Source organism: Gilbertella persicaria (assembly GCF_025201335.1).
Source record: "Gilbertella persicaria strain CBS 190.32 chromosome Unknown B0P05scaffold_42, whole genome shotgun sequence".
Taxonomy (NCBI): domain Eukaryota; kingdom Fungi; phylum Mucoromycota; class Mucoromycetes; order Mucorales; family Choanephoraceae; genus Gilbertella; species Gilbertella persicaria.
Window position 1 is genome coordinate 48417 of NW_026252003.1, and position 22870 is coordinate 71286.

At 37.2% G+C, this 22870-nt stretch overlaps 16 protein-coding genes and 1 non-coding gene across 17 annotated transcripts; 6 read left to right on the plus strand and 11 right to left on the minus strand.

The window, feature by feature from the left end:
- The first annotated feature begins 467 nt into the window (after positions 1-467).
- On the plus strand, positions 468-2386 carry B0P05DRAFT_555179 (Six-hairpin glycosidase-like protein). Its single transcript, XM_051579763.1, has 4 exons — positions 468-679; positions 729-800; positions 878-1092; positions 1140-2386. The coding sequence occupies exons 1-4, from the start codon at positions 480-482 to the stop codon at positions 2273-2275; spliced, it is 1623 nt and encodes a 540-aa protein (XP_051431673.1). The 5' UTR covers positions 468-479; the 3' UTR covers positions 2276-2386.
- On the minus strand, positions 2387-3716 carry B0P05DRAFT_555182 (uncharacterized protein). Its single transcript, XM_051579764.1, has 4 exons — positions 3536-3716; positions 3322-3489; positions 2769-3266; positions 2387-2720 (listed from the first exon to the last, which is right to left on the minus strand). The coding sequence occupies exons 1-4, from the start codon at positions 3666-3668 to the stop codon at positions 2665-2667; spliced, it is 855 nt and encodes a 284-aa protein (XP_051431674.1). The 5' UTR covers positions 3669-3716; the 3' UTR covers positions 2387-2664.
- A 356-nt stretch (positions 3717-4072) lies between these two features.
- B0P05DRAFT_235600 (uncharacterized protein) lies at positions 4073-4756 on the minus strand. Its single transcript, XM_051573297.1, has one exon. It carries the CDS (start codon positions 4534-4536, stop codon positions 4165-4167), a length of 372 nt encoding a protein of 123 aa, XP_051431675.1. The 5' UTR covers positions 4537-4756; the 3' UTR covers positions 4073-4164.
- Positions 4730-7713, minus strand: B0P05DRAFT_555187 (uncharacterized protein). The gene is made up of 6 exons (XM_051579765.1): positions 5789-7713; positions 5678-5747; positions 5454-5632; positions 5273-5410; positions 4987-5212; positions 4730-4936 (listed from the first exon to the last, which is right to left on the minus strand). The coding sequence occupies exons 1-6, from the start codon at positions 7643-7645 to the stop codon at positions 4773-4775; spliced, it is 2634 nt and encodes an 877-aa protein (XP_051431676.1). The 5' UTR covers positions 7646-7713; the 3' UTR covers positions 4730-4772.
- B0P05DRAFT_555191 (uncharacterized protein) lies at positions 7712-8302 on the minus strand. Its single transcript, XM_051579766.1, has one exon. It carries the CDS (start codon positions 8142-8144, stop codon positions 7902-7904), a length of 243 nt encoding a protein of 80 aa, XP_051431677.1. The 5' UTR covers positions 8145-8302; the 3' UTR covers positions 7712-7901.
- A 372-nt stretch (positions 8303-8674) lies between these two features.
- On the minus strand, positions 8675-9214 carry B0P05DRAFT_555192 (Homeodomain-like protein). The gene is made up of 2 exons (XM_051579767.1): positions 8942-9214; positions 8675-8900 (listed from the first exon to the last, which is right to left on the minus strand). Exons 1-2 carry the CDS (start codon positions 9191-9193, stop codon positions 8706-8708), a joined length of 447 nt encoding a protein of 148 aa, XP_051431678.1. The 5' UTR covers positions 9194-9214; the 3' UTR covers positions 8675-8705.
- A 679-nt stretch (positions 9215-9893) lies between these two features.
- B0P05DRAFT_640161 (permease family-domain-containing protein) lies at positions 9894-11680 on the plus strand (the record flags this gene model as incomplete). Its single annotated transcript, XM_051583737.1, has 3 exons — positions 9894-10053; positions 10095-10503; positions 10539-11680. Exons 1-3 carry the CDS (start codon positions 9904-9906, stop codon positions 11678-11680), a joined length of 1701 nt encoding a protein of 566 aa, XP_051431679.1. The 5' UTR covers positions 9894-9903.
- Positions 11670-13098, minus strand: B0P05DRAFT_555199 (uncharacterized protein). Its single transcript, XM_051579768.1, has 4 exons — positions 12662-13098; positions 12571-12618; positions 12055-12526; positions 11670-11997 (listed from the first exon to the last, which is right to left on the minus strand). The coding sequence occupies exons 1-4, from the start codon at positions 12974-12976 to the stop codon at positions 11726-11728; spliced, it is 1107 nt and encodes a 368-aa protein (XP_051431680.1). The 5' UTR covers positions 12977-13098; the 3' UTR covers positions 11670-11725.
- Positions 13099-13154: 56 nt separating this feature from the next.
- On the plus strand, positions 13155-15122 carry B0P05DRAFT_496699 (uncharacterized protein). The gene is made up of 2 exons (XM_051575393.1): positions 13155-13279; positions 13319-15122. The coding sequence occupies exons 1-2, from the start codon at positions 13188-13190 to the stop codon at positions 15102-15104; spliced, it is 1878 nt and encodes a 625-aa protein (XP_051431681.1). The 5' UTR covers positions 13155-13187; the 3' UTR covers positions 15105-15122.
- A 12-nt stretch (positions 15123-15134) lies between these two features.
- Positions 15135-15826, minus strand: B0P05DRAFT_555208 (uncharacterized protein). Its single transcript, XM_051579769.1, has 4 exons — positions 15722-15826; positions 15624-15680; positions 15481-15577; positions 15135-15436 (listed from the first exon to the last, which is right to left on the minus strand). The coding sequence occupies exons 1-4, from the start codon at positions 15793-15795 to the stop codon at positions 15152-15154; spliced, it is 513 nt and encodes a 170-aa protein (XP_051431682.1). The 5' UTR covers positions 15796-15826; the 3' UTR covers positions 15135-15151.
- Positions 15827-15872: 46 nt separating this feature from the next.
- On the minus strand, positions 15873-16688 carry B0P05DRAFT_515684 (NUDIX hydrolase domain-like protein). Its single transcript, XM_051575690.1, has one exon. It carries the CDS (start codon positions 16475-16477, stop codon positions 16022-16024), a length of 456 nt encoding a protein of 151 aa, XP_051431683.1. The 5' UTR covers positions 16478-16688; the 3' UTR covers positions 15873-16021.
- Positions 16689-16883: 195 nt separating this feature from the next.
- B0P05DRAFT_555211 (SMAD/FHA domain-containing protein) lies at positions 16884-18018 on the plus strand. The gene has a single exon (XM_051579770.1). The coding sequence runs from the start codon at positions 16927-16929 to the stop codon at positions 18010-18012; it is 1086 nt and encodes a 361-aa protein (XP_051431684.1). The 5' UTR covers positions 16884-16926; the 3' UTR covers positions 18013-18018.
- Positions 18005-19183, minus strand: B0P05DRAFT_555213 (uncharacterized protein). The gene is made up of 5 exons (XM_051579771.1): positions 18964-19183; positions 18852-18920; positions 18756-18799; positions 18569-18702; positions 18005-18514 (listed from the first exon to the last, which is right to left on the minus strand). The coding sequence occupies exons 1-5, from the start codon at positions 19064-19066 to the stop codon at positions 18028-18030; spliced, it is 837 nt and encodes a 278-aa protein (XP_051431685.1). The 5' UTR covers positions 19067-19183; the 3' UTR covers positions 18005-18027.
- B0P05DRAFT_555215 (uncharacterized protein) lies at positions 19092-19376 on the minus strand (the record flags this gene model as incomplete). Its single annotated transcript, XM_051579772.1, has 1 exon — positions 19092-19376. A coding segment is annotated over exon 1 (151 nt), but the record flags the coding sequence as incomplete, so codon positions are not given.
- Positions 19377-20257: 881 nt separating this feature from the next.
- Positions 20258-20780, minus strand: B0P05DRAFT_574234 (uncharacterized protein; the record flags this gene model as incomplete). Its single annotated transcript, XM_051581552.1, has 2 exons — positions 20258-20600; positions 20644-20780. The coding sequence occupies 2 exons, from the start codon at positions 20778-20780 to the stop codon at positions 20258-20260; spliced, it is 480 nt and encodes a 159-aa protein (XP_051431687.1).
- A 519-nt stretch (positions 20781-21299) lies between these two features.
- B0P05DRAFT_t87 lies at positions 21300-21370 on the plus strand. Its single transcript has one exon. It is a non-coding gene; the product is annotated as a tRNA-Gly (tRNA).
- A 1082-nt stretch (positions 21371-22452) lies between these two features.
- On the plus strand, positions 22453-22806 carry B0P05DRAFT_590201 (uncharacterized protein; the record flags this gene model as incomplete). The annotated part of the gene is made up of 1 exon (XM_051582787.1): positions 22453-22806. One exon carries the CDS (start codon positions 22453-22455, stop codon positions 22804-22806), a length of 354 nt encoding a protein of 117 aa, XP_051431688.1.
- Positions 22807-22870: the final 64 nt, after the last annotated feature.

A 22870-nucleotide genomic window follows, 5' to 3' on the forward strand; every position in this document is an offset into this window, starting at 1 on the left:
TGCAAGACTGAGTCAAAATTTACTTGGAATTGCCATTTCCTTTTCCCCCTCGTGTTTCTATTGATGACAATGATTGGGACTCAAAAGGAGAGAATGGCTGAATGCCAAGCCATGATACCAAAAAAAAAAAAAAAAAAAAAAAAAAAAAAAGGGAACAATGAAGCTTAATGCATTTAGTTTTGAATTGTTAAAGTCAGACATAAAAAGGGTTTAAAAATAATCAAGAGGCCAAGTATAAATAACTATCGTTTATTTATTTTGCTCATAGACAACAAAAGAGAACTGCATGCATTATTATTATTATTATTTTTTTAAAATAGGTGTTTTTTCCAATGGACATTTAAAAATTACCACATCTAAAATAAACGCAATGGTACAAATAAGGTATTGCTTCGATAAAACTCAGTCTTAAATGAATATAGCCATATTCCCTCTTTTTCTTTTCTTTTTTCTTTTCTTTTTTCTTTTCTTTTATTCAAATGCGTCCCTTTATACTTTCTAGCATTGCTCTTTCTTTAGTTCAATGCGTATTTGCTGTTGAACAACCCACAACAGATGGTTTATCAAACCCACCTGGAGTGACTGGCAATGTTCACTATGCTAATTTATTAAATGTCTCTATGTGGTTTTATGAAGCACAACGAAGTGGTTATTTGCCTGCCAATAACCGTGTGCCATGGTAAATTGAATCTTCAGTTGATGCTCTATACTTATTCTCGTTTTATTAGGCGTTCTAATTCTGGTCTGCAAGATGGAAGCGATAACAATGTTAACTTGACGGGTGGCTATTATGATGCTGGGTAAAGTAGTAGTAATAGTATTTGTTTATCTATTGCACAACTCAGCCCTTTACTCATTGCATGACGTATCTCTTTAGTGACTATCTCAAGTTCTCTTTACCACTGGCTTATTCATTGTCAAGTCTTGCTTGGGGTGCCAGTACTTGGTTTGATGGTTATCAAAAAGCCAATCAAGTAGGCTATTTACGAGACACAATCAAATGGGGTACCGATTGGCTCATTCAGGCACACCCAAACAATGACACCTTCTATGTTCAAGTAGGTGATGGTGATATCGACAACAATTATTGGGGTAAATAGGAAGTGTGTTATGTATGATTCTTATATGTTGTTCTTTAGGACCCGACACTGGCATCCCAACACCTCGTCCTTCTTATCAAGTCAATCGAACTGCCGTAGGAACAGATGCCGTTGCCATTTCTGCTGCAGCACTTGCATCAGCCTCATACTTATTTAGAAACTATATCAACGATACAGACTATGCCAACACGCTCTTGACTTCTGCTACCTCTCTTTTCAACTTGGCCGATACCGCTCAGCCTCGCAACGTCTATACCAATGCTATCCCCGCCATTGCCGAATTTTACAACACCAACAATTATACCAGCCAATTAACGTATGCCGCTCTTTGGATGTATAAAGCCACGAACAACGTGACCTATCGTACCATGGCCTCTGACTATTTTGACGCTTTTAAGCTCGATCATAGTCAAATTACCGTCATGGACTGGTCTGATCAGACCAATGCTGTGTTTGTGCTGGGTGCCGAAGTCGATGCCACCAATCCTAAATACGCTACAGCTGCCAAGAAAGTCTTGGATGCAATCACGACCAGTGGCTCAGGTTCCCCATGCACATTTACCAATGGTGGCTTGTTGTGGTGTGATGGCTACAGTACCGAGAATTCCTTGATTCCTGCTCAAGACATGGCCTTGTTGGCTCTGCTCTACAGTCGACTCGATAGCTCGAAATCCGATAGCTACACTCAATTTGCCTTGAACCAAATCAACTATTTGCTCGGCAACAATTACATGAACACACCTTATGTCTGTGGTATTCACAAGAATTCGCCTCGTAATCCTCACCATGCAGGTGCTTCAGGCGGTACGGATATAGGCAACATCAATGGTTCTCCTGCTGAAGAAACCCATATCTTATATGGCGCCATTATCGGTGGTCCCGATAAGCAAGATAAATTCTATGATATCCGTGATGATTACTCACAAACAGAAGTTGCCTTGGACTACAATGCACCCTTTCAGGGTTTGGTTGCTTATCAAATCAGTACCAACGCTGCTGATCCTCCTTATGTGACCATTACGGCCGATAGACCTAGTGTGTCTCGTTCAAGTGGTATTCCTCACTGGCTTATTGCTGTTATTGTGATTTGTGTGGTGTTTGTGATAGCCCTTGTGAGCTATGTTCTTTATTGGAAGCGTGTTTGGTGCTTTAACCGAGGTTACAACAAGGCCTAAATTTGTAATAATAAATCATGTAGAGAGTTATTTTTATTTTATTGCTATGGTGTAACACAACAAAAAGAAATCTAAAATAAGGTGATAAAGTACAGTCTTTTTATTTTATTTTTTTGTCTTTGTTTAATATGCTTATAAAATGACATATGGACATGATATGTGAGTGTATATATACATTCTAAAGATGCTTGTAGTATGTGTGAATGGAGAAATATGTATGAATGGATGTAAAATGATGAAGTAAAACGAAGAAAAAAACGGGAGGCATAAAGGAAATGGCATAAGAAATTAGCATACTATGTGTTGTCTATATGGTGCTTTTTTTTTTTCTTGTAATTTTTTTTTTTTTTTAAAAAAAATGAGTCTAATGCTTTTGTTGTTGTTGTTGTTTAAAATGACCATGGTTGGTATAATTGTTGTGATTGAGATGGAATAGGATGAGATGGTATATAGTCTAAATAAGTTTGTTGTTGTTGTTGTTGATATTCTATAGAGAAGTCATTGTCAACCCAAGTGGCAGCAGGCATATTAAAATCGAACAAATGAGTCGTCATTTCCTTTTGGTAATTCATAGGAAATTGGTTAAAAGAGGAAATCGGGGTAGAGCCGATTGGTGAGGCAAGTGTGCTGATATCATCCCACGAATAAAATTCGTCTTGAAGAGGCGTAACATTGCCCGATATGGTCTGGTGGTGATGGTCTAGCATATTGTTTGTGTATCCACCATATGCATAGTGCAACGTTTCATCCGATAATTCATCAAAACTACTGGCACTGGTAGGTGACAAGGAAGATAATAACTGCAAACCAGAACCTTGGCTAGGCACACAAGGAACTTCTTCATCAAAGAAAGGTGGTGTATAAACAGGACTGACCATGGTTGAAATCGTAAGAGGATGACTAGGCATCTTGGCATGACTCAAGACTTGAGGTACATTTTCATAAATGGGTGTTTTCCAAGATGATTGTTCTTCTGTCAATTTAGGATAAACTAAGGTAAAAATGTCAGTCTCTATGCATATAAAAGTAAACAAATCTGTATTTACCTGGCTTGTCTTTAATATAAGCTTGACGCTTCTTGTAGGGACCACGCTTAACACCTTTTTTACGTTCTTTACGGTCAGAATCTCTGCAGGTAGCCGTCAAACCAAGTTTAATGCAACGTTTACAAGGTCTACCATCATCACATTTTTTGCAAGCTTTTTGACAGTTGACTTGAATTTAAATTTAGCATGTATTTACACTAAATGTTTTTCTTACCACAAGCATTTTTGACTTGTTTACGTTTCGTCTTTTCAGGTACTGGTTTTGTAGCAGGCACAGCTTTTTTTTGTTCTACTGCAGTATCGAAGTTGGCAGTCCAAGTATTGGGAATAGAAGGGTTAAATTGCATTTGTTAGATAATAAAGAGCTGAAAGAAGAAGAAGAAGAAGAAAAAAAAAGAAATAGATTTGATTTGGTTTTTTATATATATTTAGAAATTTAGATATTTATAATTTATTCTCTCACATGGTGCATAGTTTCAAGGTAAATCACCATGAGCTTATTCTTTCAGAAGAAAAAGCATGACGCAATGACTATTCAAACGAATATTGTGCTTCATGCCACGTTTTTTTATTATTATTTTGTAACAGAACGCACGCACACTTCCACGTTTTTTTCTCTATTTTTTTTTTTTTCTAGCGTGATGTATGTGCGCCCCTAAATCTAATTGTTTCTTTTCTTTACATAAGCATGATTTCAAAAATAGCATGTTATTAATTAAAATAGATTAAATATTGAATCTCAGCTCATTTCCCCTTTTGTGGGGTTCATCAAAGAGATAGACAATAAGGCAAATGGTTCTTGAAGATCATTCGTAATGTCGGATCTAGTCGGATCCATCTTTATTATTCTAATTGTGTTGTTTCTTTGGATTTCTTTTCAGCAACACTCACATGATCCAAGTAAGCATCCGGTTGCATGATCCGAGACAACCGATACTTTACACCCAAATAACTCAGATAGTTATTCTTTGGAAACACACGGACTCGCTTTACATCTGGGAAATGACTGTCTCGAATATCCACAAATGTACCTCCCACTGTCAATGTTTGTTCTAGTCTTGTTTGATTGATGGTATCAAATGGCACCCATTTTTCATTCATAAAGACAAGCCAAGTGAAGTTCCAAGATCGTTTTGGGGATAGTTGTTCAAACTGATGAGTGGGTATACGGTGATGATACATCATAGGGGACATTAACTGTGGACCTGCACTCATTCTATTGGTTATAATAATAATATTTTTTTTTTTTAAAAAAAAAGACAGAAACAGAAAAAGAGAGAAAAAAAAATAATTGTATATGTATATATAGACTCTCTTGATGAATCACGGGAATAAGTTACACATTAAAGTTAAACACTGATTCAAGTGATTCAGCAGATATTATCACAAGGGACCCAAGAGTGGGAAAATGTATATATATATATATATATATATATATATATATATATATATTACAAGTTGTGCAATCGTTTGCCTATTAGATAAGTATCATCTCGAACAGACTGTAACCATAGAGACATCAGTCTTTTGCCTAACCAACCCAATAATAGGCTCATGATGATACCAAACATGATGGGATAAGTATATCTTGTCATCATCAACAGTGAAGGAGTATCTAATAGAATATAAGCTGTTTATGTACTAAGCATCTATGTTATGTCTTACCCAACATGTGTACCATGCCCCAAGACACGATAGCAGGCAGACTAATAGCAAGTAGTGCACACATTGTCACAGGAACAATCACTGAACGTGTGATATTCCACAAGTGAGCCTGCATCATTCCATCCCCCATGAATTCAGTATAATATTGACGAATTCTATTATTGGCGGGAAGCACATGAATCACATGATGTATAATACTCATATAGGCAACACCAAAAGACCAATTCTAAGTAACACAACATTGTTCCCGTGAGTTCAATGTCGAGTAAAGAGCAAAGTAACTTACCTGAGATACATGAATCACTAAACCAGTGTCTGTATTTGAACTACGGATCGGCATAAAAACAAAAAGATCCACAGCAACACCTAAAAGAAAAGGTATCCACATACCCAAAGTGACACTCAAGTAACAAAACTTGGCCAACTTGTATTCATGAGTACATCTTTTATTCTGTTGTTCTACTTACCTTAGTCAACTTGTCTTTGATATACGTCATCATGTTGGGAGTGAGGTAAGCATCATGGATCCAACGAATCAAGATGGCTATACCCACCATGACATAGATACCAAGCCCAAAAGAATACAAATCATTGACAGGGGATCCAGGTGCAAGCCAATAGTAAAATAAGCCACGGCCTACAAGCACTACAATACACGGTTAACTACCAAAGACGATCGAATACTACTTACAAGGCACAACAGTCACTGAACAAGTCAATAAAGAGATAGAGAACCACATATAGAGCAAGAAAACAATCAGCTGTACTCTTGTTAGATCAGGTCAAGATATATTTCACTTACTCTTTGCTTGAACCGAGGAGGAGCATAGACAACTACAGTACTTTGAGATTCATCCATCGTATCAGCAGCAGCAGGATGCAATCGACCTCGCTCTTGTTCATCCAATGCTTCTAAACTCACAGGATCCACAGGCACCAACATGCGACGTTTAGGATCCACAGGTACGCTATCATATTTAGGTACACGCAAAAACATACCATCAGGTTGAAAGATGACATCCCCTTCTTGAATAGCCACATCATCCTCTGGTAACTGAGGCACTTGTCTTGTCAACCAAGCCTTCCATGTTCTATAGACAAATCGGCCTTCTTCATCGGGTTTGCGTTCATTAAACATAAACGATGTCAAACGTAATTGTCGACAGGCCATATGCCACCATAGATCGAGTACCTTTTTAGAGTAATCACGGGGTTTGATCAGTCGCATCAAAGGTGGCATCAAGAACTGGATCATCAACAGATCAATGGCTAATGTAGACAGAGGCGTATTGAAAGGCAATCGAAGTGGAAACACCATGCCTGTATAACCCAAACTGTAGGTTACAGTACCCACGCCAAAAACAAGCATCACAGAATAGATCAAAGCAGACTGACTGATCTTGTGCAACAGATTAGGGAATGGACGTTCGACCATTTCTTGAACAGGATGGAATTGAGGATCATTAGGGTCTCGAATGAACCACATCACACCAGGACGAATGATCTCACGACAGACGGTAATGAAAATCGCAAAATAGAACAAGACGCCTGTTCCCAAAAACCAATGCAAAAAGTAAGAAGAATAAGGACTCTTGAGATGAAATCCATAACGGGATTCAATCGAGCCATTGAACAAGGGCAATGTAGCCAAATCAAGCAAGAAACCACAGACAGTAGGAAACACGATCAGCTCAATCAAGATAAAGAAAAGCACCTTGAGGAAAATACCTTGTTGTCGAATCATATCACTCAATGTCTCTGTGTTGTTTCTCCCACTGCTTCGACGATGACGACGATGACCGTGTAAATACCAAGAACCGAGTGAGATCAGCACAAGGTAGCCTACCAAGATACATATGCTACGGTCTAACCCAGTTTGACCTGTTGCAAATCCATGCCATCGTGTCAAGGCAACTGTGCCCATGGCTTCTAATCTCTCTTGAATGACAGACACACCTTCTTCGGTGGTGCCATTGGTTATCTGAATGGGTGTCTGAATACCTTCTAAAGCAGACTGAATCTGTTGAGGCACCAAGGGTTTGACTTGTGTCCATATAAAAGGCATCACTAAATCCAATACAAAATCAACCAATGGATCTGTTATCAATCGCATCAGATAAATGGGTGTTTCTACAAATGTAATTGGGCGAATCATGATCACCAATCGACCAACCACATAAGGAATCCAGACAGCAACACCAAGACATAAACTGATCATCAAAGACATCAAGACAGAATTCTGTACAAGCATCCAAGGATTACCTCGAAGACCAATGGCTTCAAGGACACCATTCATATCATCCCCTACATCTAAAGGTTCTTCGTCTTCTTCCTGCCTATTGTTGATATTTTCTGCTTGTCTGTTTTGCAGTAGTTCACGTTCAAAAGCAGCCAGAATATCATTGTTGTTGTTATTCTGAAGTAATCGTTGAATAGCAGCTTCATTTAGTCTTTGTTGATCTATTAAAGGAGGCATCTGTTCTTCCTCTTCTTCTTCCTCCTCCTCCTCATCATCATCATCATCTGTAGGCCATCGATCCTCTTCTAATTCATCTCTTAAATGATCTAATGGATTTCCAATACGTTCTACGCCTTGTTCTCGAGCTGCTTGAGGTGGATTCATGACCTGCATTGCATTCAACAAAGTATCAATGGCCATTTGTTCCTGAAGTAATTGTTGATTATTCACATCCCGTATATCTTGAACAGGTTGCTGTTGTTGTTGTTGTTGTTGTTGTTGTTGTTGTTGCTGTTGTTCTACTGCAGGTAAGTTTTGCATCACCCATTCTCGAAACAGATAAGCAGCAACAAATATCACAATCACAAAGGCTGTGATCATCTGTCCTTCTAAACAATCAGACAAAAAGGTTCTAATAATGATTGTTATGAATACATCTCATTCTAAAGACAAAGACTTACTTTGTTGTAGTTGTCCAGAATGATGATGTATCTGATTCTGTGGCTGGTTTGGCCTGTACTCTAAATCCAATGTTTTCACCACTCCAGAAATAAAAACGCCAAGTCCAGAGTGTGAAACTAGGCAATACCACTAACCAGACAAGTGCCACAGCTAATCCTCGACAACATGTCTTGATCAATGAAGCCAATCGACGTATTAAACCAGACAAGATGACATGCAAAGGTACTCTTTCTGGCATATCATCACGGTAAATAGGTGAAAAAGTAAAAGGGTGTTCACATAATTCACAATACCTACACAAATAAAAGTGTGAGTTGCACTTTCTCCTCCTGTTTATAGGAGAGAAAATACTCTCTCCCCCTCCATGATGTTGATATTTACTTTTTTCTACTGTGAGATAACCACTCTATTAAACTTAAAAAAAGACAATAAGTTTGATGAAAGTGCATTGGAGCTTATTTACCAATCTTCATGTACAAATCGAATACTACCAGAGCATTTACAAGGGTGATAAAGTGGATGATCAGGTGTTGATTCACTCCTACATACCCTACAAATCTCTATCAAGCAAGTTCAGATATCATAGATAAAGATAGAGATTACCTTGATCTTCATCCATCGTGTATCAAACCAAGATAAAAATAAAAATATATATAATCTCGAAAAAAGAAAAAAAAATAAAATAAATACACGATTTTGATTGGATGAGATTGAATCCACTAAAAAAAAAAAAAAAAATGAATTCAAGTTTACAAGTTGAACAATGAAGGAGAGACTTGTACTACTTTTATTATTTATTTTACAAGGGGGATTTAGTCTGATTGATATGTTCATCTGCTCGAACATATTCTGCTGCTTTGGCTAATAAATCAATAGCATTGGGTTTTCGATAAGGATGATAAGGTGGCATGGGTGCAATCGAATAAGAAGAGTTCCTTTTATTGGCTGTATTCTTTGTCCTATTGACTTTGGCCCTACGATTTTGAAACCAGACCTGTCATGGTGAATAAAACGCATGATTTCATCTTTCGTTACCTGTACTTCTCTCTTTGTCATGTCTAGTTCCACAGCCAAGTTTTCTCTAATTTCAGAAGATGGGGTATCAGTTTGATCAAAGACTTGCATTAATCGTTCATATTGAGCAGTGGATATTCTTTTTCTTTTTGCTTTTGAAGGTGGTTGACTGGACAGAACAGGTGAAGTAGATTGACTCTTATCAGATGGTTCATCATTTAATAAAGCAGAAATGGCTAATGAGCCTCTTCGGTTTTCTTCATTTGATGCCATTGTATGATAATGAAAAAAAAAAAAAAAAAAAAAAAAAAAAAGAGAAAGAGGAAAAAAAAAAAAGAAAATGTGTGTATATATGTTTTATCTCTCTTTCTCTCTCTCTCTCTCTCTCTCTCTCTCTCTTTTTTGAGACTGTTTCACTCTCATAACGCAATGACTTTAATTATTGATATTTTATTGGCATTGTGTTATCACGTCTAGTTTATGCAAAAATGAAAGAAGCTTCAATTCAAACTCAGTATATAAACTACACAGACACTATTAATTTTTTTTTTTCTTTTTTCTTTCTCTTTATCAATGGAACATGAATCAATAAGGATACAAACAAGACCTTCGCATAGGCGATTTCTCTTGTTTGGTTTATTAGTCATGATATCAATGACCTGTGTCTTTGCTAGTTATTTAGTCTCTTCTGCATCCAAACCAACATGTTCAGATAGAATAGTTTGGGTACCAGACTGCAACAGAGAAGAATACAGTGTCTCCTAAACTGTTTCAATCTCAAAAAGGACATGCTTGTTTTCCCAGGACAAACCCTGAAGACAACTCGTAACACAAAATACCCTTCTTCTTGATAAACTCAGTCAAGGATCCGCTTCATTTTCATTTGTTCAATCTAGTTCATAAGCTGTCAAGTAAAAAAATAAATACAAATTTGTACTACAGAAAAAGTTTTTTTTTTTTCTCTCTTTCTTTCAAAAAAAAAAATGAGTTGGATTGATAAACTAAATGATACAGTGGCTCGTTCAAGGTTTGGAAGGTATTTTCAACTAGAACATTCGGGCCATAGAAGAGAAAGAAAAGGAACCAAGTTCTCAACTGAACTTCGTGCTGGTCTGACTATCTTTTTTGCTATGGTAAGTTGTAAGATAGAAATTCAGCTGAATGACACTTTTAGGCTTATATTATCTCGGTAAATGCTTCTGTGATCTCTGAAAGTGGTGGTACGTGTGTCTGTGCTGGTACAACAACAGACCCTACCTGTGACAATGATACTGCTTATATGGACTGTGTCTATCAAGTCAAATTGGACATGATCATGGCTACTTCTATTATTGCCATGATTTCGAGCATTTTGATTGGTGTGTTTGCTAATTTGCCTCTGGGTATGGCACCCGGTATGGGTTTAAATGCCTATTTTACTTATACCGTGGTGGGCTATCATGGCTCAGGCAATGCTTCTTATCAAACTGCCGTTGCTGCTGTCTTTCTTGAAGGTATCATCTTTTTTGTCTTGAGTATCTTTGGTATTCGTCAATGGTTGGCTCGTGTGATTCCGATGAGTATCAAGGTAGCTATGGGTTGCGGTATTGGTCTCTACCTTTGTTTTATTGGTCTCCAGTCTTCTGCTGGTATCGGTCTGGTCCGACTGGATTACTCAACCTTGGTTACCTTGGGGGTTGTCCTACCGATGCTCTGGATGAACATGGTGTCTGTCAATATGGTCACATGACATCCCCTACCTTGTATATGGGTCTTTTGGGACTGATGATCATGGCCATCCTCCTCATGTACCGTGTTCGTGGTGCTATTTTGATTGCTATCATTGCTATTGCCATCACATCCTGGCCTCGTAATAGTCCGATTACTTATTTCCCTTACACGGCCCAAGGCGATAGTATGTTCAACTACTTTAAGAAAGTTGTGACAGTCCACAACTTGCAACATGTGTTGGGTGAATTCGACTTTAGTTTCAACAACCGACAGATTTGGATTGCCTTGGTTACGTTCTTGTATGTCGATATCTTGGATACTACAGGCACCATGTATTCCATGGCTCGCTATGGTGGATTCACAGACAAGACAGGTGATTTTGAACATTCGACCAAGGCCTTTTTAGCTGATGCTTGTTGTATCACGATCGGCTCATGCTTCGGTAGTTCCAGCTGTACTGCCTTTGTTGAATCAGGTGCAGGTATTGCTGAAGGTGGCCGTACGGGTATCACAGCCATCACTGTTGCTTTTGGTTTCTTTATCTCCATCTTCTTTTCGCCTATCTTTGCCAGTTTCCCTCCATGGTCTACAGGTCCTGCCTTGATCATTGTGGGTTCAATGATGACTTCTAGTGTGCGTAATATCAACTGGGACTATCCTGGTGATGCCATTCCTTCCTTTATTACCATGGCTGTCATGCCATTCACCTACTCCATTGCTTATGGTGTGATTGGTGGTATTCTGTCTTATATCATCATCAATGGGGTTGTCTTCTTGGTCGATCGTATCTCAAGAGGTCGTGTTCATCCTGACTATTCCTCAAGAGAGAATTGGTGGACAGCTGTCATGAGCCGTTCATTTGTGCCTATCTGGATACGTTATCTGATAGCCAAGATGCGTGGACAACCCTTTGATTGGCACCAAGATGATGAATATGAATTTGAACAAAACCATCATGAAGCCACTGAACCCAACAGTCCCACTGTAGTCATGAGTGATCCTATGCATGAAATGCCTTCCAGCACAGATCTATCACATGAAAAACGATAATCTCTTTTTTTTTTTTTGTTATTATTATTATTATTATTATCATCATCAAGTAGAATAAAAATCATAAAGCTTTTCATCCACATATTGTAAAAATAATAGAGGATCATGAATACCGTATTTTGTTTGAATGAGACGTATTAAAAGATGATAGCCTAGAAACAACCATGGTAAGATAGACATGATAAACAAGAAAGAAGAAAAAGAGCGATTGTCATTGGATAAAGCATCTTGAATAAGCATAATCAGTTGATGTTGATGATCAAATTTACTTGATAATAATTGAGCCTTGTCTTGAACATCATTGAGTTCTTGTTGTACTATAGATATCTGGATTTAATAACAATAATAATATATATATGTATGTATGTACTTGCCTTGGACTAACTCTTCCAGTGTATGTTGATGTGCTTGTTGGTATTGATCTCTTTCTTCAGTCAGAGTATTGATTCTGTCTGTCCATGCCTGTTGGTCTATATCGACATAAGCATGACTTCTGGCTTCATCTAAATCAAATTTTTGTTTATCAATCAATTCAATCAATTTAGCATTCTCTTGTTGTAGTTCTTCTCTTTCTGCTTGTGCATTGGATTCAAGTGTGACAAGTTGTTCTTTTAGCTGTTGATTCTCCATGGTCTGTCGTGCAATCTTTTCTAGCCTTTCTTTCTCCCTGTTTTTATAGTCGGTCACAATGGCTCTTTGTTGATCTGCTTCTATCTTCATGGCTTCTAATCTGGATTCTAACAGAGACATACGTTCTGAAGTATCCTTTGTAAAATGAGTTAATCTGGCTTCATATTCATGAAGTTGATGTTTGGCTTTGTCTCTTTCTTGAATCAATTTCTTGATCTATAATGAATGAGTATGACTTATTAAGCATTTATCTTGTTTACCTCATATTCATTATGCTGTATTTTTAGTTTTCTTTGTTGTGGATTGGTCTAATCAAGATATCAACACAAGTCGAGCATCCTGAACACTTACATCAGTATTGGGATGATTGGTGCTTTCATGATCTTGATAGAATGAACTAGTGACAAGCGATAAAGATTCTGTCCCATCTCTCAGTACATAAACAAGGCGAATAATCTCTTCAGGTGTCATTTCCAAGTCTGGATTCATATCACCATAACATTTGAATTCATCCATTTCTTTCTGAGTCAGAATATAATAGTTTTGTTGTTCATTGAACTTGGTTAAAAGTGAATACCAGTCAAGAAGAGGTGCTGTAGCACGCTTTGATGCCGGTGATCGCTCAAACAAGAGTGTAATGTATTTTTCAACAGCTTCATCACTCATAGGTAACTTGTTCAGCTAGTAAGTTATGGACTGAATAAATCAAACACTTACCATTTGTCTTGTAGTGGCGTGTTTCAACATGGTATATATATATATAAGAAATAAAGAAAAATGAAACCATTCACTTGCTTTTGCTTTATATAGGTGTCTGTCTATCCATTTAAAGCACCGCAAGACATTTCTTTTTTTTTTTTCTCTGTTTACATTGACCATGATGGACCATGAATTAGTTCCTTCTTCTTCTGGTAATGAGGATCAAAGACCTGTTAAGAGAAGAGCACGTATGGCGCTTTCTTGTCAAAGGTAAGCCAATTTCTATTCAATAGAGAGTAACAAGTATAGATGTCGCAAACATCGTTCCAAGTGTTCTCGTTCTAGACCTGCTTGTGAACAGTGTACAATAGCAGGTGTCGCTTGCACTTATCTTGAAGTACCTGGTGATTTAGAGAGCACTGCCTTACGTGATCGTTTTGCAGGTCTAGAGAATCAAATCCATTCACTGATGGATGAATTCAGTCATATTGAACAACTGGTTCGAACCACAGCACCCTCATCCCCAACAACAACAACAACAACAACAACAACAACAGAAGACAACACCATACAGACCCATTCACTTAAACATTGGAAAATACATCAATTAGGAACAGCAGGACTCTCCATTGATACACACATGTTTCATGTCACTGATATTTATTCTACCTTGATCCAGTTTGCCAAGGACAACACCACCGCATTGACTCTATACCCTCAACCTGATGAACAAAAGAAACCTGTCTGGCTGGTTCGAAATCATACCATTTTCCCTAACGTACGTCTTAGTCATTTCACCAGTTTACGACCTAATATGCATGATGGTGAAGATTCAGACAGTGAAGATCCTACCTTGTATATCAAAAACCCAACCATTGAAGACACAGAAGATGAACAAGTGTTGATGCCTGAACCATTATCACCTATTTTGGTCGAGAAACTATTGGGGCTCTATAAAGACTGTTTATTGTATGGTGCAGTACAACCTTTTGATACACTGTTTAAAGAGGCCTTGATGGATCAACAGGCATGGACACCTGCATTCCAACTCTTGTATGCCTCTATTATGTGCCATATGCTGCCCCATGCTTATTATTGGCATCCAGAGATCTTTGAGAGTATGGATGAAGCAACCTGTGTTCAATTGTCGGTTCAATACTACAAATGGGCTAAACGATTACTGTCTTCTATCTATTTTGATGTGCCCAGTTTGACCACTTGCCATGCCATTTGTAACTTGGTTCTGTATCATATTGAGAATGGAAGTACGTCTGTGATCTATATTTACTCGGGCATGGCTGTTCGTATGGCCTTGTCACTTCAACTGTACCGAGAAGATGCACTGGATGCCATTGCTCAACATGAAGCCACTATGTTTCCAGAAGCCTATCGACCCACTCAAGCCACCATGAAACAATATGCACGATCCTTACTCTGGTTCATGTATTTCCTAGACACAGCCTCATCCCACTACCACAATAAGCCCTATGAGATCCATCTAGATGACCATGTCAGTACAACCACATTCTTTAAGCCAACAGACGAAACAACTGATGAGCAATCGTTTTTCCAGTTCTTGGAGTTCCATACCTGTCAAATCACCCGAGACATTCGACGTACGATCTTTACTCACCCTGAAGAACCTCAGACATCCTATGAAGCCATTGAGCGTATCGAGACGCGTTTATTAGCATTTCAGAAACAGCTGCCTACGTTAGACACCGACATGAGTCTATGGCATCGTCGGTGTCTGTTTAAACAATGGATTCGACATCATGGTCATTGGATCTTGATCCATCAGAGTTATTTGCCTACACCCATGTCTGTTCAACGATGTACAACAGCTGCCTTTGCACTTGTGGAGCTGTTTGATCTTTGGATGGTCAACATGGATTGTTATTTCAGGCCTTGTGTGCATGAACTTAAACAAGCGTGTGAAATTCTGTTATATCATGTTGATCAACATACGCCAATTCAACAACAAGCATTGGAAGGATTAATGCGACTGATTACTGTGTTACTCAAGACACCTGTAGGTGAAATTGCAAGAACTCGACCTTTTGTTCAACGTGTTTTGAAAGCTATTCAGAAATAAAATATATATGTATATATATATAAAAAAGGCTTTTTTTTTATTATTATTTAGGGTGAAGGGGATCGTTTTTCGGTATAAGTGGGAATAGGTGTATGCAAAGTGGGAATAGGTGAACGAGACCTTGAATGATAGTAACGAGGAGGGGATCTGCCTCGAGGTGGAGACATGGATCTTTTTCTAGATCGACTTGTACTGCGACGATGATATGGACTATAACGATAAGAAGGATATCGATAATGTAATGGTGGTGGTGGTGGTGGTAATGATGGTCGTGGCGCAGGTTGTGATGGTCCACCTAATCGCCAAGTAGCACTAGGTGCATTCCGAGCCCACTAAATAAAGTTAGTCAGACTTCCATTATATTATGTCTACTTACTTGAACACTAATGGTATATCCATCAATACGTCTTCCGTGCATTTCATTAAATGCATCCTCGGCATCATGAGGATCTTCAAACTCGACAAAGGCATATCTATCTTGATATCAATCATCTATAGGTCTATCATGCACTAGCTTACACTTTGGCTGTATAAGATTTGGGTGCTGGAATATCACAACGCACTAGTCTACCATATCTAACTTATAAGTGACATGTCAAGGTGCAATAGATAGATACCTTTCAAATTCATAAGCAAGATCTCTGGCGCGTGTTCTTGAACCAAATCCTGCTACAAACAATGTTGTTCTCATAAAGTCTTGGAAAGAGAAGAAAACAGAAAAATAAAAAAATAAAAAGAAGCTAAAAAAAAAAAAAATTTAAAGCTGACATCACATTTTTCATGCACGTCTACTTTAAGTCATGTCGACCAAGTTTGTAACTTTTATTGAGTGAATTTCTAAAATAGTTAACAAAAGTGCATTTGTCGAGAGCGCGTTAAAACTTGAAGTATATTTTAAATTCCAATTCCAAAAATCATTAATCAAATGGTATTTGATGTTCTGTTAATAATTTTTCCAAGGGACTAAACAAGGGTTTTCGTTGCCTGAGTTCATTTAAAGTAACCCATTCCCATTCACCTTCTAGCTTATGAGGTTCCATGACTTTGACTTGATCTAGGCTGGATTCATCAATGTTGGACCACATAAAAATGGTTACATAATGCTTCTTTTCTGGCAACATGATGTTGTTGGTTGCAGTCACCATGCTGATACTCGATCGATCGAGATGGAGGTTAGTTTCTTCCAAGATCTCTCGTTGTGCACATGTCTCGAAATCCTCAAACATCTCTAAATGACCACCAGGTAATTGCCAAGTACCTGCACCATGCGAACCCGCTCTTTTACCAATCAAGATACGTCTTTTGCTATCCTTGCTTGAGATATAAGTAACAAAGCAACCTACGCCTACCCGTACTTCTTTTTGTTCAGGCATCACTATAAGAGAAAAAAAAAGAAGAAAAACGGAATACAAAGACCGACACTAACATTCCTTTCTCTAGTATGAGTCATCAAGATAGATTTGTTTCTTGTACCTGATATTGCATAGCAAAACAGCGAATTGCTTGATCTACCTCCCAATTTCGCTGTGTTTAAAAATCATTCAGGGTCCCTATGGGTAACATTTAGTCAACCCTTCATGTAGCCTTTTTAAAGATATTATTTTAAAATACAAACCATTTCAACTATTCATGTTCATGTCTAGTAAATGTGAGCATACTTGATGTTTCTAATTTATATATGATACAGCAATATTAGGAGGTAGGCTAAAGTAAGCTTTCTTTAAATACAGTAAAATTGAGAGGTAGATTTAAGTAGTTTAGGTCTGAGTTTAAATGACCAACCAAAGAACATTCCGTTTGTTTCTTTGTCTTTTTTTTTTTTATGACAAAACAAGATTTGACAAGAGAATTAGACGATTACATAAAGACAACACAACCTGATCAAGATTGGACACTGGATGAAGAGAAAGGTGTCTATGTGATGCATTCAAAACGACTTGTCATGTACCAACATCAAGATCAATGGATCTGTGGTGACTATGATACAGTGTATGCATCCCGTTATGTGTTTGACGCCACTATACAAGCCTGGTTAGACACTGTCACGAACGAATATTCAGTCTATGACGAATCTACACAATCGTATATACCACTCACGGATGCTTATTGGTCAGGTCAACCACATAGCAACCATTCTCTACGCCTGGTCATCGAATCCTCACCGTTTTTTAAATCAGGCCAAGTTGCTTTGTTAGATGAGAACGGACTCAGTATAGGGCGTGATCGTGCATGGGACAATCGACTTCGACTACCCGAGATGATGGTCAGTAAATACCACGCCAAGATCTTTTATGAAAAAGATACATTCTACATTATTGATCATGGATCCCAACATGGCACTTTTTTGAATGACGATCGTTTATCAGAACCCAAACAGAGCAGTTTACCTCATGAATTAAGGCACTTGGACAAGGTGCGTATTGGATCGACTGTATTGCAAGCACATGCACACACAACAGGCTGGCCCTGTCAAACATGTATTGCCACAACATTGATTGATACAACACATGGTAAAAAGAAAAAGCCTAATACATCTTTAAAATCAGAAGATTTAGAAACAAGTCGAAAAGAATGGATTAAGCAAGCAAAAAAGATGTATTTAGACCCACTTCCTACAACAAACTATATTGACCGTGCACACATACGAAGAAAGACAACACTACCAGAAAAGTTTATGGCTGATAAACCTGAATATACCCCCTCTCGTACTCATATGACGACGACGACGACGACGACTACTACTGTCCATACACCTGTAAGTGGTATTGGCAACAAAATGTTGCAAAAACTAGGCTGGCAAAAAGGTACTCGCCTTGGTAAAAACCAAGATGGTATTATGGAACCTATTTTAGCTATTGGCCAATCTACAACTCGCTTAGGTTTAGGCCACACACAAAAAAGAAAATAAAACAACTTTTTTTTTTTATTCGTTTTGAACCTTAAAGTTCTTGGACTCGAATACACAAGTCTTGTTAGCTTTCTTGGAAGTAGCATAGACCTTGTAATGGTAATCAGCGGTGGTATCAACATTAGGCAAGATCAAATGATCCTTCAAAGCAAATGATTTCTGAATAGCTTCAGCACCCCTCCAGGCAGTAGCAATCAACTGTTGGCCCTTGTACAATTGAATCATGGTCACCTCATCTGTCTGGGAAGAATCGTCACGGTTGGCTTGGATATGGACGTGGTCATTGGGCTTGAAGACACTACCTTCAGCAGGATAGTCGACACTGAGACCGAAACAACCATCATAATGTTCAGGGGAATAGATGGCATTGTCATGAAGTGATTCAGCATATTCAATTTCACCAACAGCATTTGTATGAGATCCAGTAGTGACCTTGAATGTATGAGAGGTTTCAATACAATCAGGGCCATGTTGACCATTCACCAAATTGGTAACCCAAACACTATTTTTAAATATATATTTAATTTAAAATTTTCTAAATATATACATGACTTACCGGTAGTAGTAAAGACCGGCCTTCAAATTAGAGGGAAGAGCGTTTTGAATACTAGCAGATGTCTTGAGAGCGTAGTTACCCTTCCAGACATTTTGAACATAAGTAGCTTTACCAGCACTAGAGACAGAGTATAACTATTTGAAAAAGAATAAATAAGCTATTTATATTTAGTTATGTACGACATTACATCCAAGCCAGTAATGGTTTTTGTACGTTGATCAGCTTTTCTAGCTTTAAAAATATATAGTTTAGTCAAAGTTGTGATATATAAATGTTTACTTACTGACTGTAATCTTTGCCTTTTGACCAGCAACAGCAACAGTAGAAGAGGAAGGAGCAGTGACATCGAGACCTATTAAAAATCAATACAACATGTTGTTATTTGTATTGAGTACCTTGACACCATGATTTGATAGCGTCAGAGTATGAATCAGCAGCAGTGAAAGAAACTGCAGAAGATAAAAGGAGTGCAGAAAGAGCAGCAATAGAAAGCTTCATTGTATTAAAGTGAACGGAAAGAGAGAAAAAGAAAAATAAAGAAAAAAAAGGAGAGAGAAAAGGAAAGCAGATACTACAAAAAAAAAAGTAATAATAATGAAAACAATGGTTACACACTATTCAACTCAGACTCTTGATTGCTGTTTTTAACTTCATAAAGTAAAACAAGACAAACAAATAGATGGCGAAGAGACTAATAAAAAAGCATCTGATTGGAACAAAAAGCAAATGCCAAACATAAAGGTTCACTATTTTCTGAACGAAATAGGAAGTCATTTGTTGTGACAAACCTACCTAAATCATGTTCAACGGCTCAGCTAAAAACATTTACTCCGAAGAGACAGTAGAGAGTATATATAGTGATCGACTAAACAGGGCAAATATGAGTGTGAAAGTCTATTCATTCTAGCCTTGACCAGTACACAAAAGATTCTAGAACAGAGGTATATTTGGTAAAAGCAATAAATTAATGTGAGTCACATAAGCCCATATTCTTGTTCATACACTGTTGTTGCAGTTAGTCCTGATATCCCTGGTCAATCTAAGATAACGTTTGACATAGAGCTAACCAGACTTAGATTATATCATGAAACTCACGTATGACTACTCCGTCTCCCTATTGATACGTCATCTATAGTGTTTAGAAAATAGCTCAAACAAAAACAAAGAGAAAATCAAGGCAACGTTGCATATAATTAAAATGAGTTGCCATATTAAACTGAATAACAATAACTAGTTGTTACATATGGCGATTGTAGTGAGAATAACAAGTAATTGAAGCAATGCCAACTCTGTGTCAAGTTAGGTAGTACAGTGCTTCACTTGCTGCAGATCTTAAGAAAATAGACATGCGAAAACAATCACGCTTTTGTGAAACTAATCTTGGCAAAGACTCTGAAGCTTTGAGTAGAGAAATATATTTAGTGTGTTTTATCTGTAAAGAAATATTACAGATATTCCCTGCTTTATACATCAAGTAATTTTTAGAAGTCAATGGTCTGAAGGAAACGTCTTGGTATCTATAGAAGCAAGTTAAACTTGCTCCTTTGGCTAATGTTTGTCAGTTTTTTAGGAACAACCTATTTAAATTCTTCAATGAATAGCTTGAAAGAAATTGTCTGCCTTACATTGAAATAAAGTCTAGAAGAGTTTTATAAAAGAAAAAGAAGGCTGTTTTATATATAAATATCTTTATAGTTCATCATCTGCTTTTTCTAAAGCATGAGGATAGACATCGTGTAAACCCAGTTTGTTGGCTATGTCTTGCCCATCACTCAAGACATTCACAATACGAACTTTTTCAGTTTCAGTAGTCTGTGTATCTAACACGCAGCACCATGCAAAATCCATGGCATCAAAATATGTCTTGTAAGAACTTGTGTCTTCGTGAAATCCTTGACAAAATTCATGAAAATCACTCGTGTAAGTCAACAGCCGCTGAACTGGTGATTTCAAGTGAATGGTTTGAAGAATAATAGGAGCTAAATCTTGCCATAGTTCTGACATATGTTCATAACCGCCAATCTGTTCTACTCTAATGATATTGTCAATGAAATCATATGTGTATTTATGCTTACCTTTTACGAAATTTGCGCATCACTTGTATATATGCTTCATCGAGCTTTTCAGCATGTCGTGATTCCTTTTGCTCTTGTTTTAAAAGAGTAGCCATGTCATGATCAGGCTCATACAAATAACCTCCTCCAGAATCCATATTGCGAAGAAAAAAAAATCCGTAGTAATAAATAGAAAAAAAAAAAAGACTCGGTGCATGAATTATAGTACTTTTGTGTGTGCAAAAATCTTATTCTATGCAGAACCAATACTCTATTTTGTTTTATGGATCGTCTCATAAATAATGTCTGCCTCTCCAAAATCGTGCTTCCTCTTTGTTATTCCTCTAGATGACTGTGAATTGTTTAAGACATTCCAAGTGCTGAATAAATAAGTTTTCCTAGTGATTTAGGGCTACTCTTAATTACTGTTGATATTGCTTTATCCATGCTTAGTTCCTGATACAACTCAAGTATAATGTTCATTAAGACTAGATGATAGGCATTTGAAATCAGGTAACAATCGTCTTGTATTGCTTGTAGTAAGGGTCATTTTAATCCTGTGCAAAGGCGAAATCCAATGTTGGGCCATTACATAAAGTCACGTGTAATACATATGATTGGCTTATCAAATTATTAAATGGTATATATTTTTTTGTAAAATAAAATTTTCAAGAAACGCGTTCTTAGTTTAATGGTAGAATTTCACCCTTCCAAGGTGAAGGCCGGGGTTCGATTCCCCGAGGACGCATTACTTTTTTCATTTTTCCGATAATCGGAGTTTATATTGCTTTTGTTTTATTTCTTTGATCTTTTGTTCCTGCAGGTATCTAATGCTATATCGTTAAGATTTTTTGTTTATTCTTTTCCTACAGCTGAAAACACATTGGATTAAAAAACATGAATTTCTATGATGTCCTGTTTTTTTTTCTTATGTCTTGAGCATATTTACTAACAGTCATATGTTAGTAACGATTGGTCTCTTCCCAAAACATTATTATACCATTTTCTACTCATTCATACGTTACAGTCACTTAATAAAGCAATATTGTACATCTTGACTCTTTAGAAATCAGCTACATCTGATAAACAATTCTGTTTCGTGTGAGACAGTTTCCCTTTAGGTTCTAAAGGTAACAAGTAAAAAACCTCAGAGAGTCTTAGAAGGCAAATGATGATACGTTAAACCAAAAAAAAAAAAAAAAAAAAAAAAAAAAAAAGTGTAAGTCTTCAACTATCATTTCAAAGATCTAATTTGACTAGATTAGTTGTACAAATGCGTGTACAGCATATGCTAAATAAACTTCTAGAACTTCTTGCGCAGATATATGCGAGAACAATATATGTCAAAGACAAAATTGCTCATTCTATTGTTTTTGAGAAAGAAAAAGGGGTAGCAAATCATATTACTATGCATTCAAGTAATACTGTAGATTGATAGATACTGAACCACCACTGTTTGATTACGCTGTGAATGGCATCAGTTCTATACATAAATTAAACGAGCTTGTATTACAAACGCTGGTTTTGATCAGATCAAAGTTTATTACCATGTCGATTTTATCTACTTGAAAAGAGAAGTTTTCAAAGATAATTGTGCAGTATATTTGTGTACTTTTGATAGATCAACTTTACTTAATTACTTGTGTAAACTCTTAAAACATAAATGCTTAGCACTAAAATTAATGATTCCATTTGCGTACACAAAAGTGATTTTCGTTTGTTACACCTCAAATCATCTTTTTTGTCAAATTTTCGTGTGAATGTTACATGTTCAAGAAGAGTATAAATATAGGCCATTCCGCAGTTGAATAACCAATATAACTCTTCAACATGAAGCTTATTTGTCTTGCGATTGCTTTGGCTGCCTTCTCTTCTGTAAACTGCACGACTGTCAAATTGTACACCAGCAAGAACTACAAGAATAAGTGTGGTGAAGTCTCTGGTGGCTGGGTCTCTGGCCATGAATACCATAACGTACCCGCTGCTTGCGTCAACAAGGTCCAAAGTTTCCAAATTTCTGTTAGCGCTATTGATAGCGGTGTTCGTCTTTGGTCCAAGAAGAAAGCTTCTGGTGAGCCTAATTGTGGTGGTTCTGAAGCTGGTTATACTACTGAAGACTGGTCAAGACCTAGTATTTCTGACACATGGAACAAGAAAATCAACTGTATTGAATTTATTGGTTAAAGCAATGCTAATAATAAAGTTGGTTATGATGGTGTTCATTGTTTGATGACCATTTAAGCCATTT

Bases quoted from the DNA above. Each gene is read 5' to 3' on its own strand.
- B0P05DRAFT_555179 (XM_051579763.1), top strand. From the start codon at position 480: ATGCGTCCCTTTATACTTTCTAGCATTGCTCTTTCTTTAGTTCAATGC. The intron at 801-877 runs GTAAAGTAGTAG...GTATCTCTTTAG, and splicing joins GGTGGCTATTATGATGCTGG to TGACTATCTCAAGTTCTCTT. The intron at 1,093-1,139 runs GTAAATAGGAAG...GTTGTTCTTTAG, and splicing joins TATCGACAACAATTATTGGG to GACCCGACACTGGCATCCCA.
- B0P05DRAFT_555182 (XM_051579764.1), bottom strand. From the start codon at position 3,668: ATGCAATTTAACCCTTCTATTCCCAATACTTGGACTGCCAACTTCGAT. The intron at 3,490-3,535 runs GTAAGAAAAACA...TTTAAATTCAAG, and splicing joins ACAAGTCAAAAATGCTTGTG to TCAACTGTCAAAAAGCTTGC. The intron at 2,721-2,768 runs CTATAGAATATC...TAGACTATATAC, and splicing joins TTGGGTTGACAATGACTTCT to CATCTCATCCTATTCCATCT.
- B0P05DRAFT_235600 (XM_051573297.1), bottom strand. From the start codon at position 4,536: ATGAGTGCAGGTCCACAGTTAATGTCCCCTATGATGTATCATCACCGT.
- B0P05DRAFT_555187 (XM_051579765.1), bottom strand. From the start codon at position 7,645: ATGGCCATTGATACTTTGTTGAATGCAATGCAGGTCATGAATCCACCT. The intron at 5,633-5,677 runs GTAAGTAGTATT...CGTGTATTGTAG, and splicing joins TTCAGTGACTGTTGTGCCTT to TGCTTGTAGGCCGTGGCTTA. The intron at 5,213-5,272 runs GTAAGTTACTTT...TGTGTTACTTAG, and splicing joins TAGTGATTCATGTATCTCAG to AATTGGTCTTTTGGTGTTGC.
- B0P05DRAFT_555191 (XM_051579766.1), bottom strand. From the start codon at position 8,144: ATGCCAGAAAGAGTACCTTTGCATGTCATCTTGTCTGGTTTAATACGT.
- B0P05DRAFT_555192 (XM_051579767.1), bottom strand. From the start codon at position 9,193: ATGGCATCAAATGAAGAAAACCGAAGAGGCTCATTAGCCATTTCTGCT. The intron at 8,901-8,941 runs GTAACGAAAGAT...TCACCATGACAG, and splicing joins TGACAAAGAGAGAAGTACAG to GTCTGGTTTCAAAATCGTAG.
- B0P05DRAFT_555199 (XM_051579768.1), bottom strand. From the start codon at position 12,976: ATGAGTGATGAAGCTGTTGAAAAATACATTACACTCTTGTTTGAGCGA. The intron at 12,619-12,661 runs GTAAGTGTTCAG...TATCTTGATTAG, and splicing joins CCAATCATCCCAATACTGAT to ACCAATCCACAACAAAGAAA. The intron at 12,527-12,570 runs GTAAACAAGATA...CATTCATTATAG, and splicing joins TACAGCATAATGAATATGAG to ATCAAGAAATTGATTCAAGA.
- B0P05DRAFT_496699 (XM_051575393.1), top strand. From the start codon at position 13,188: ATGATGGACCATGAATTAGTTCCTTCTTCTTCTGGTAATGAGGATCAA. The intron at 13,280-13,318 runs GTAAGCCAATTT...TAACAAGTATAG, and splicing joins ATGGCGCTTTCTTGTCAAAG to ATGTCGCAAACATCGTTCCA.
- B0P05DRAFT_555208 (XM_051579769.1), bottom strand. From the start codon at position 15,795: ATGAGAACAACATTGTTTGTAGCAGGATTTGGTTCAAGAACACGCGCC. The intron at 15,578-15,623 runs GTAAGCTAGTGC...ATATCAAGATAG, and splicing joins AAATCTTATACAGCCAAAGT to ATATGCCTTTGTCGAGTTTG. The intron at 15,437-15,480 runs GTAAGTAGACAT...AACTTTATTTAG, and splicing joins GATATACCATTAGTGTTCAA to TGGGCTCGGAATGCACCTAG.
- B0P05DRAFT_515684 (XM_051575690.1), bottom strand. From the start codon at position 16,477: ATGCCTGAACAAAAAGAAGTACGGGTAGGCGTAGGTTGCTTTGTTACT.
- B0P05DRAFT_555211 (XM_051579770.1), top strand. From the start codon at position 16,927: ATGACAAAACAAGATTTGACAAGAGAATTAGACGATTACATAAAGACA.
- B0P05DRAFT_555213 (XM_051579771.1), bottom strand. From the start codon at position 19,066: ATGAAGCTTTCTATTGCTGCTCTTTCTGCACTCCTTTTATCTTCTGCA. The intron at 18,921-18,963 runs GTACTCAATACA...GATTTTTAATAG, and splicing joins TATCAAATCATGGTGTCAAG to GTCTCGATGTCACTGCTCCT. The intron at 18,515-18,568 runs GTAAGTCATGTA...ATTTAAAAATAG, and splicing joins GCCGGTCTTTACTACTACCG to TGTTTGGGTTACCAATTTGG.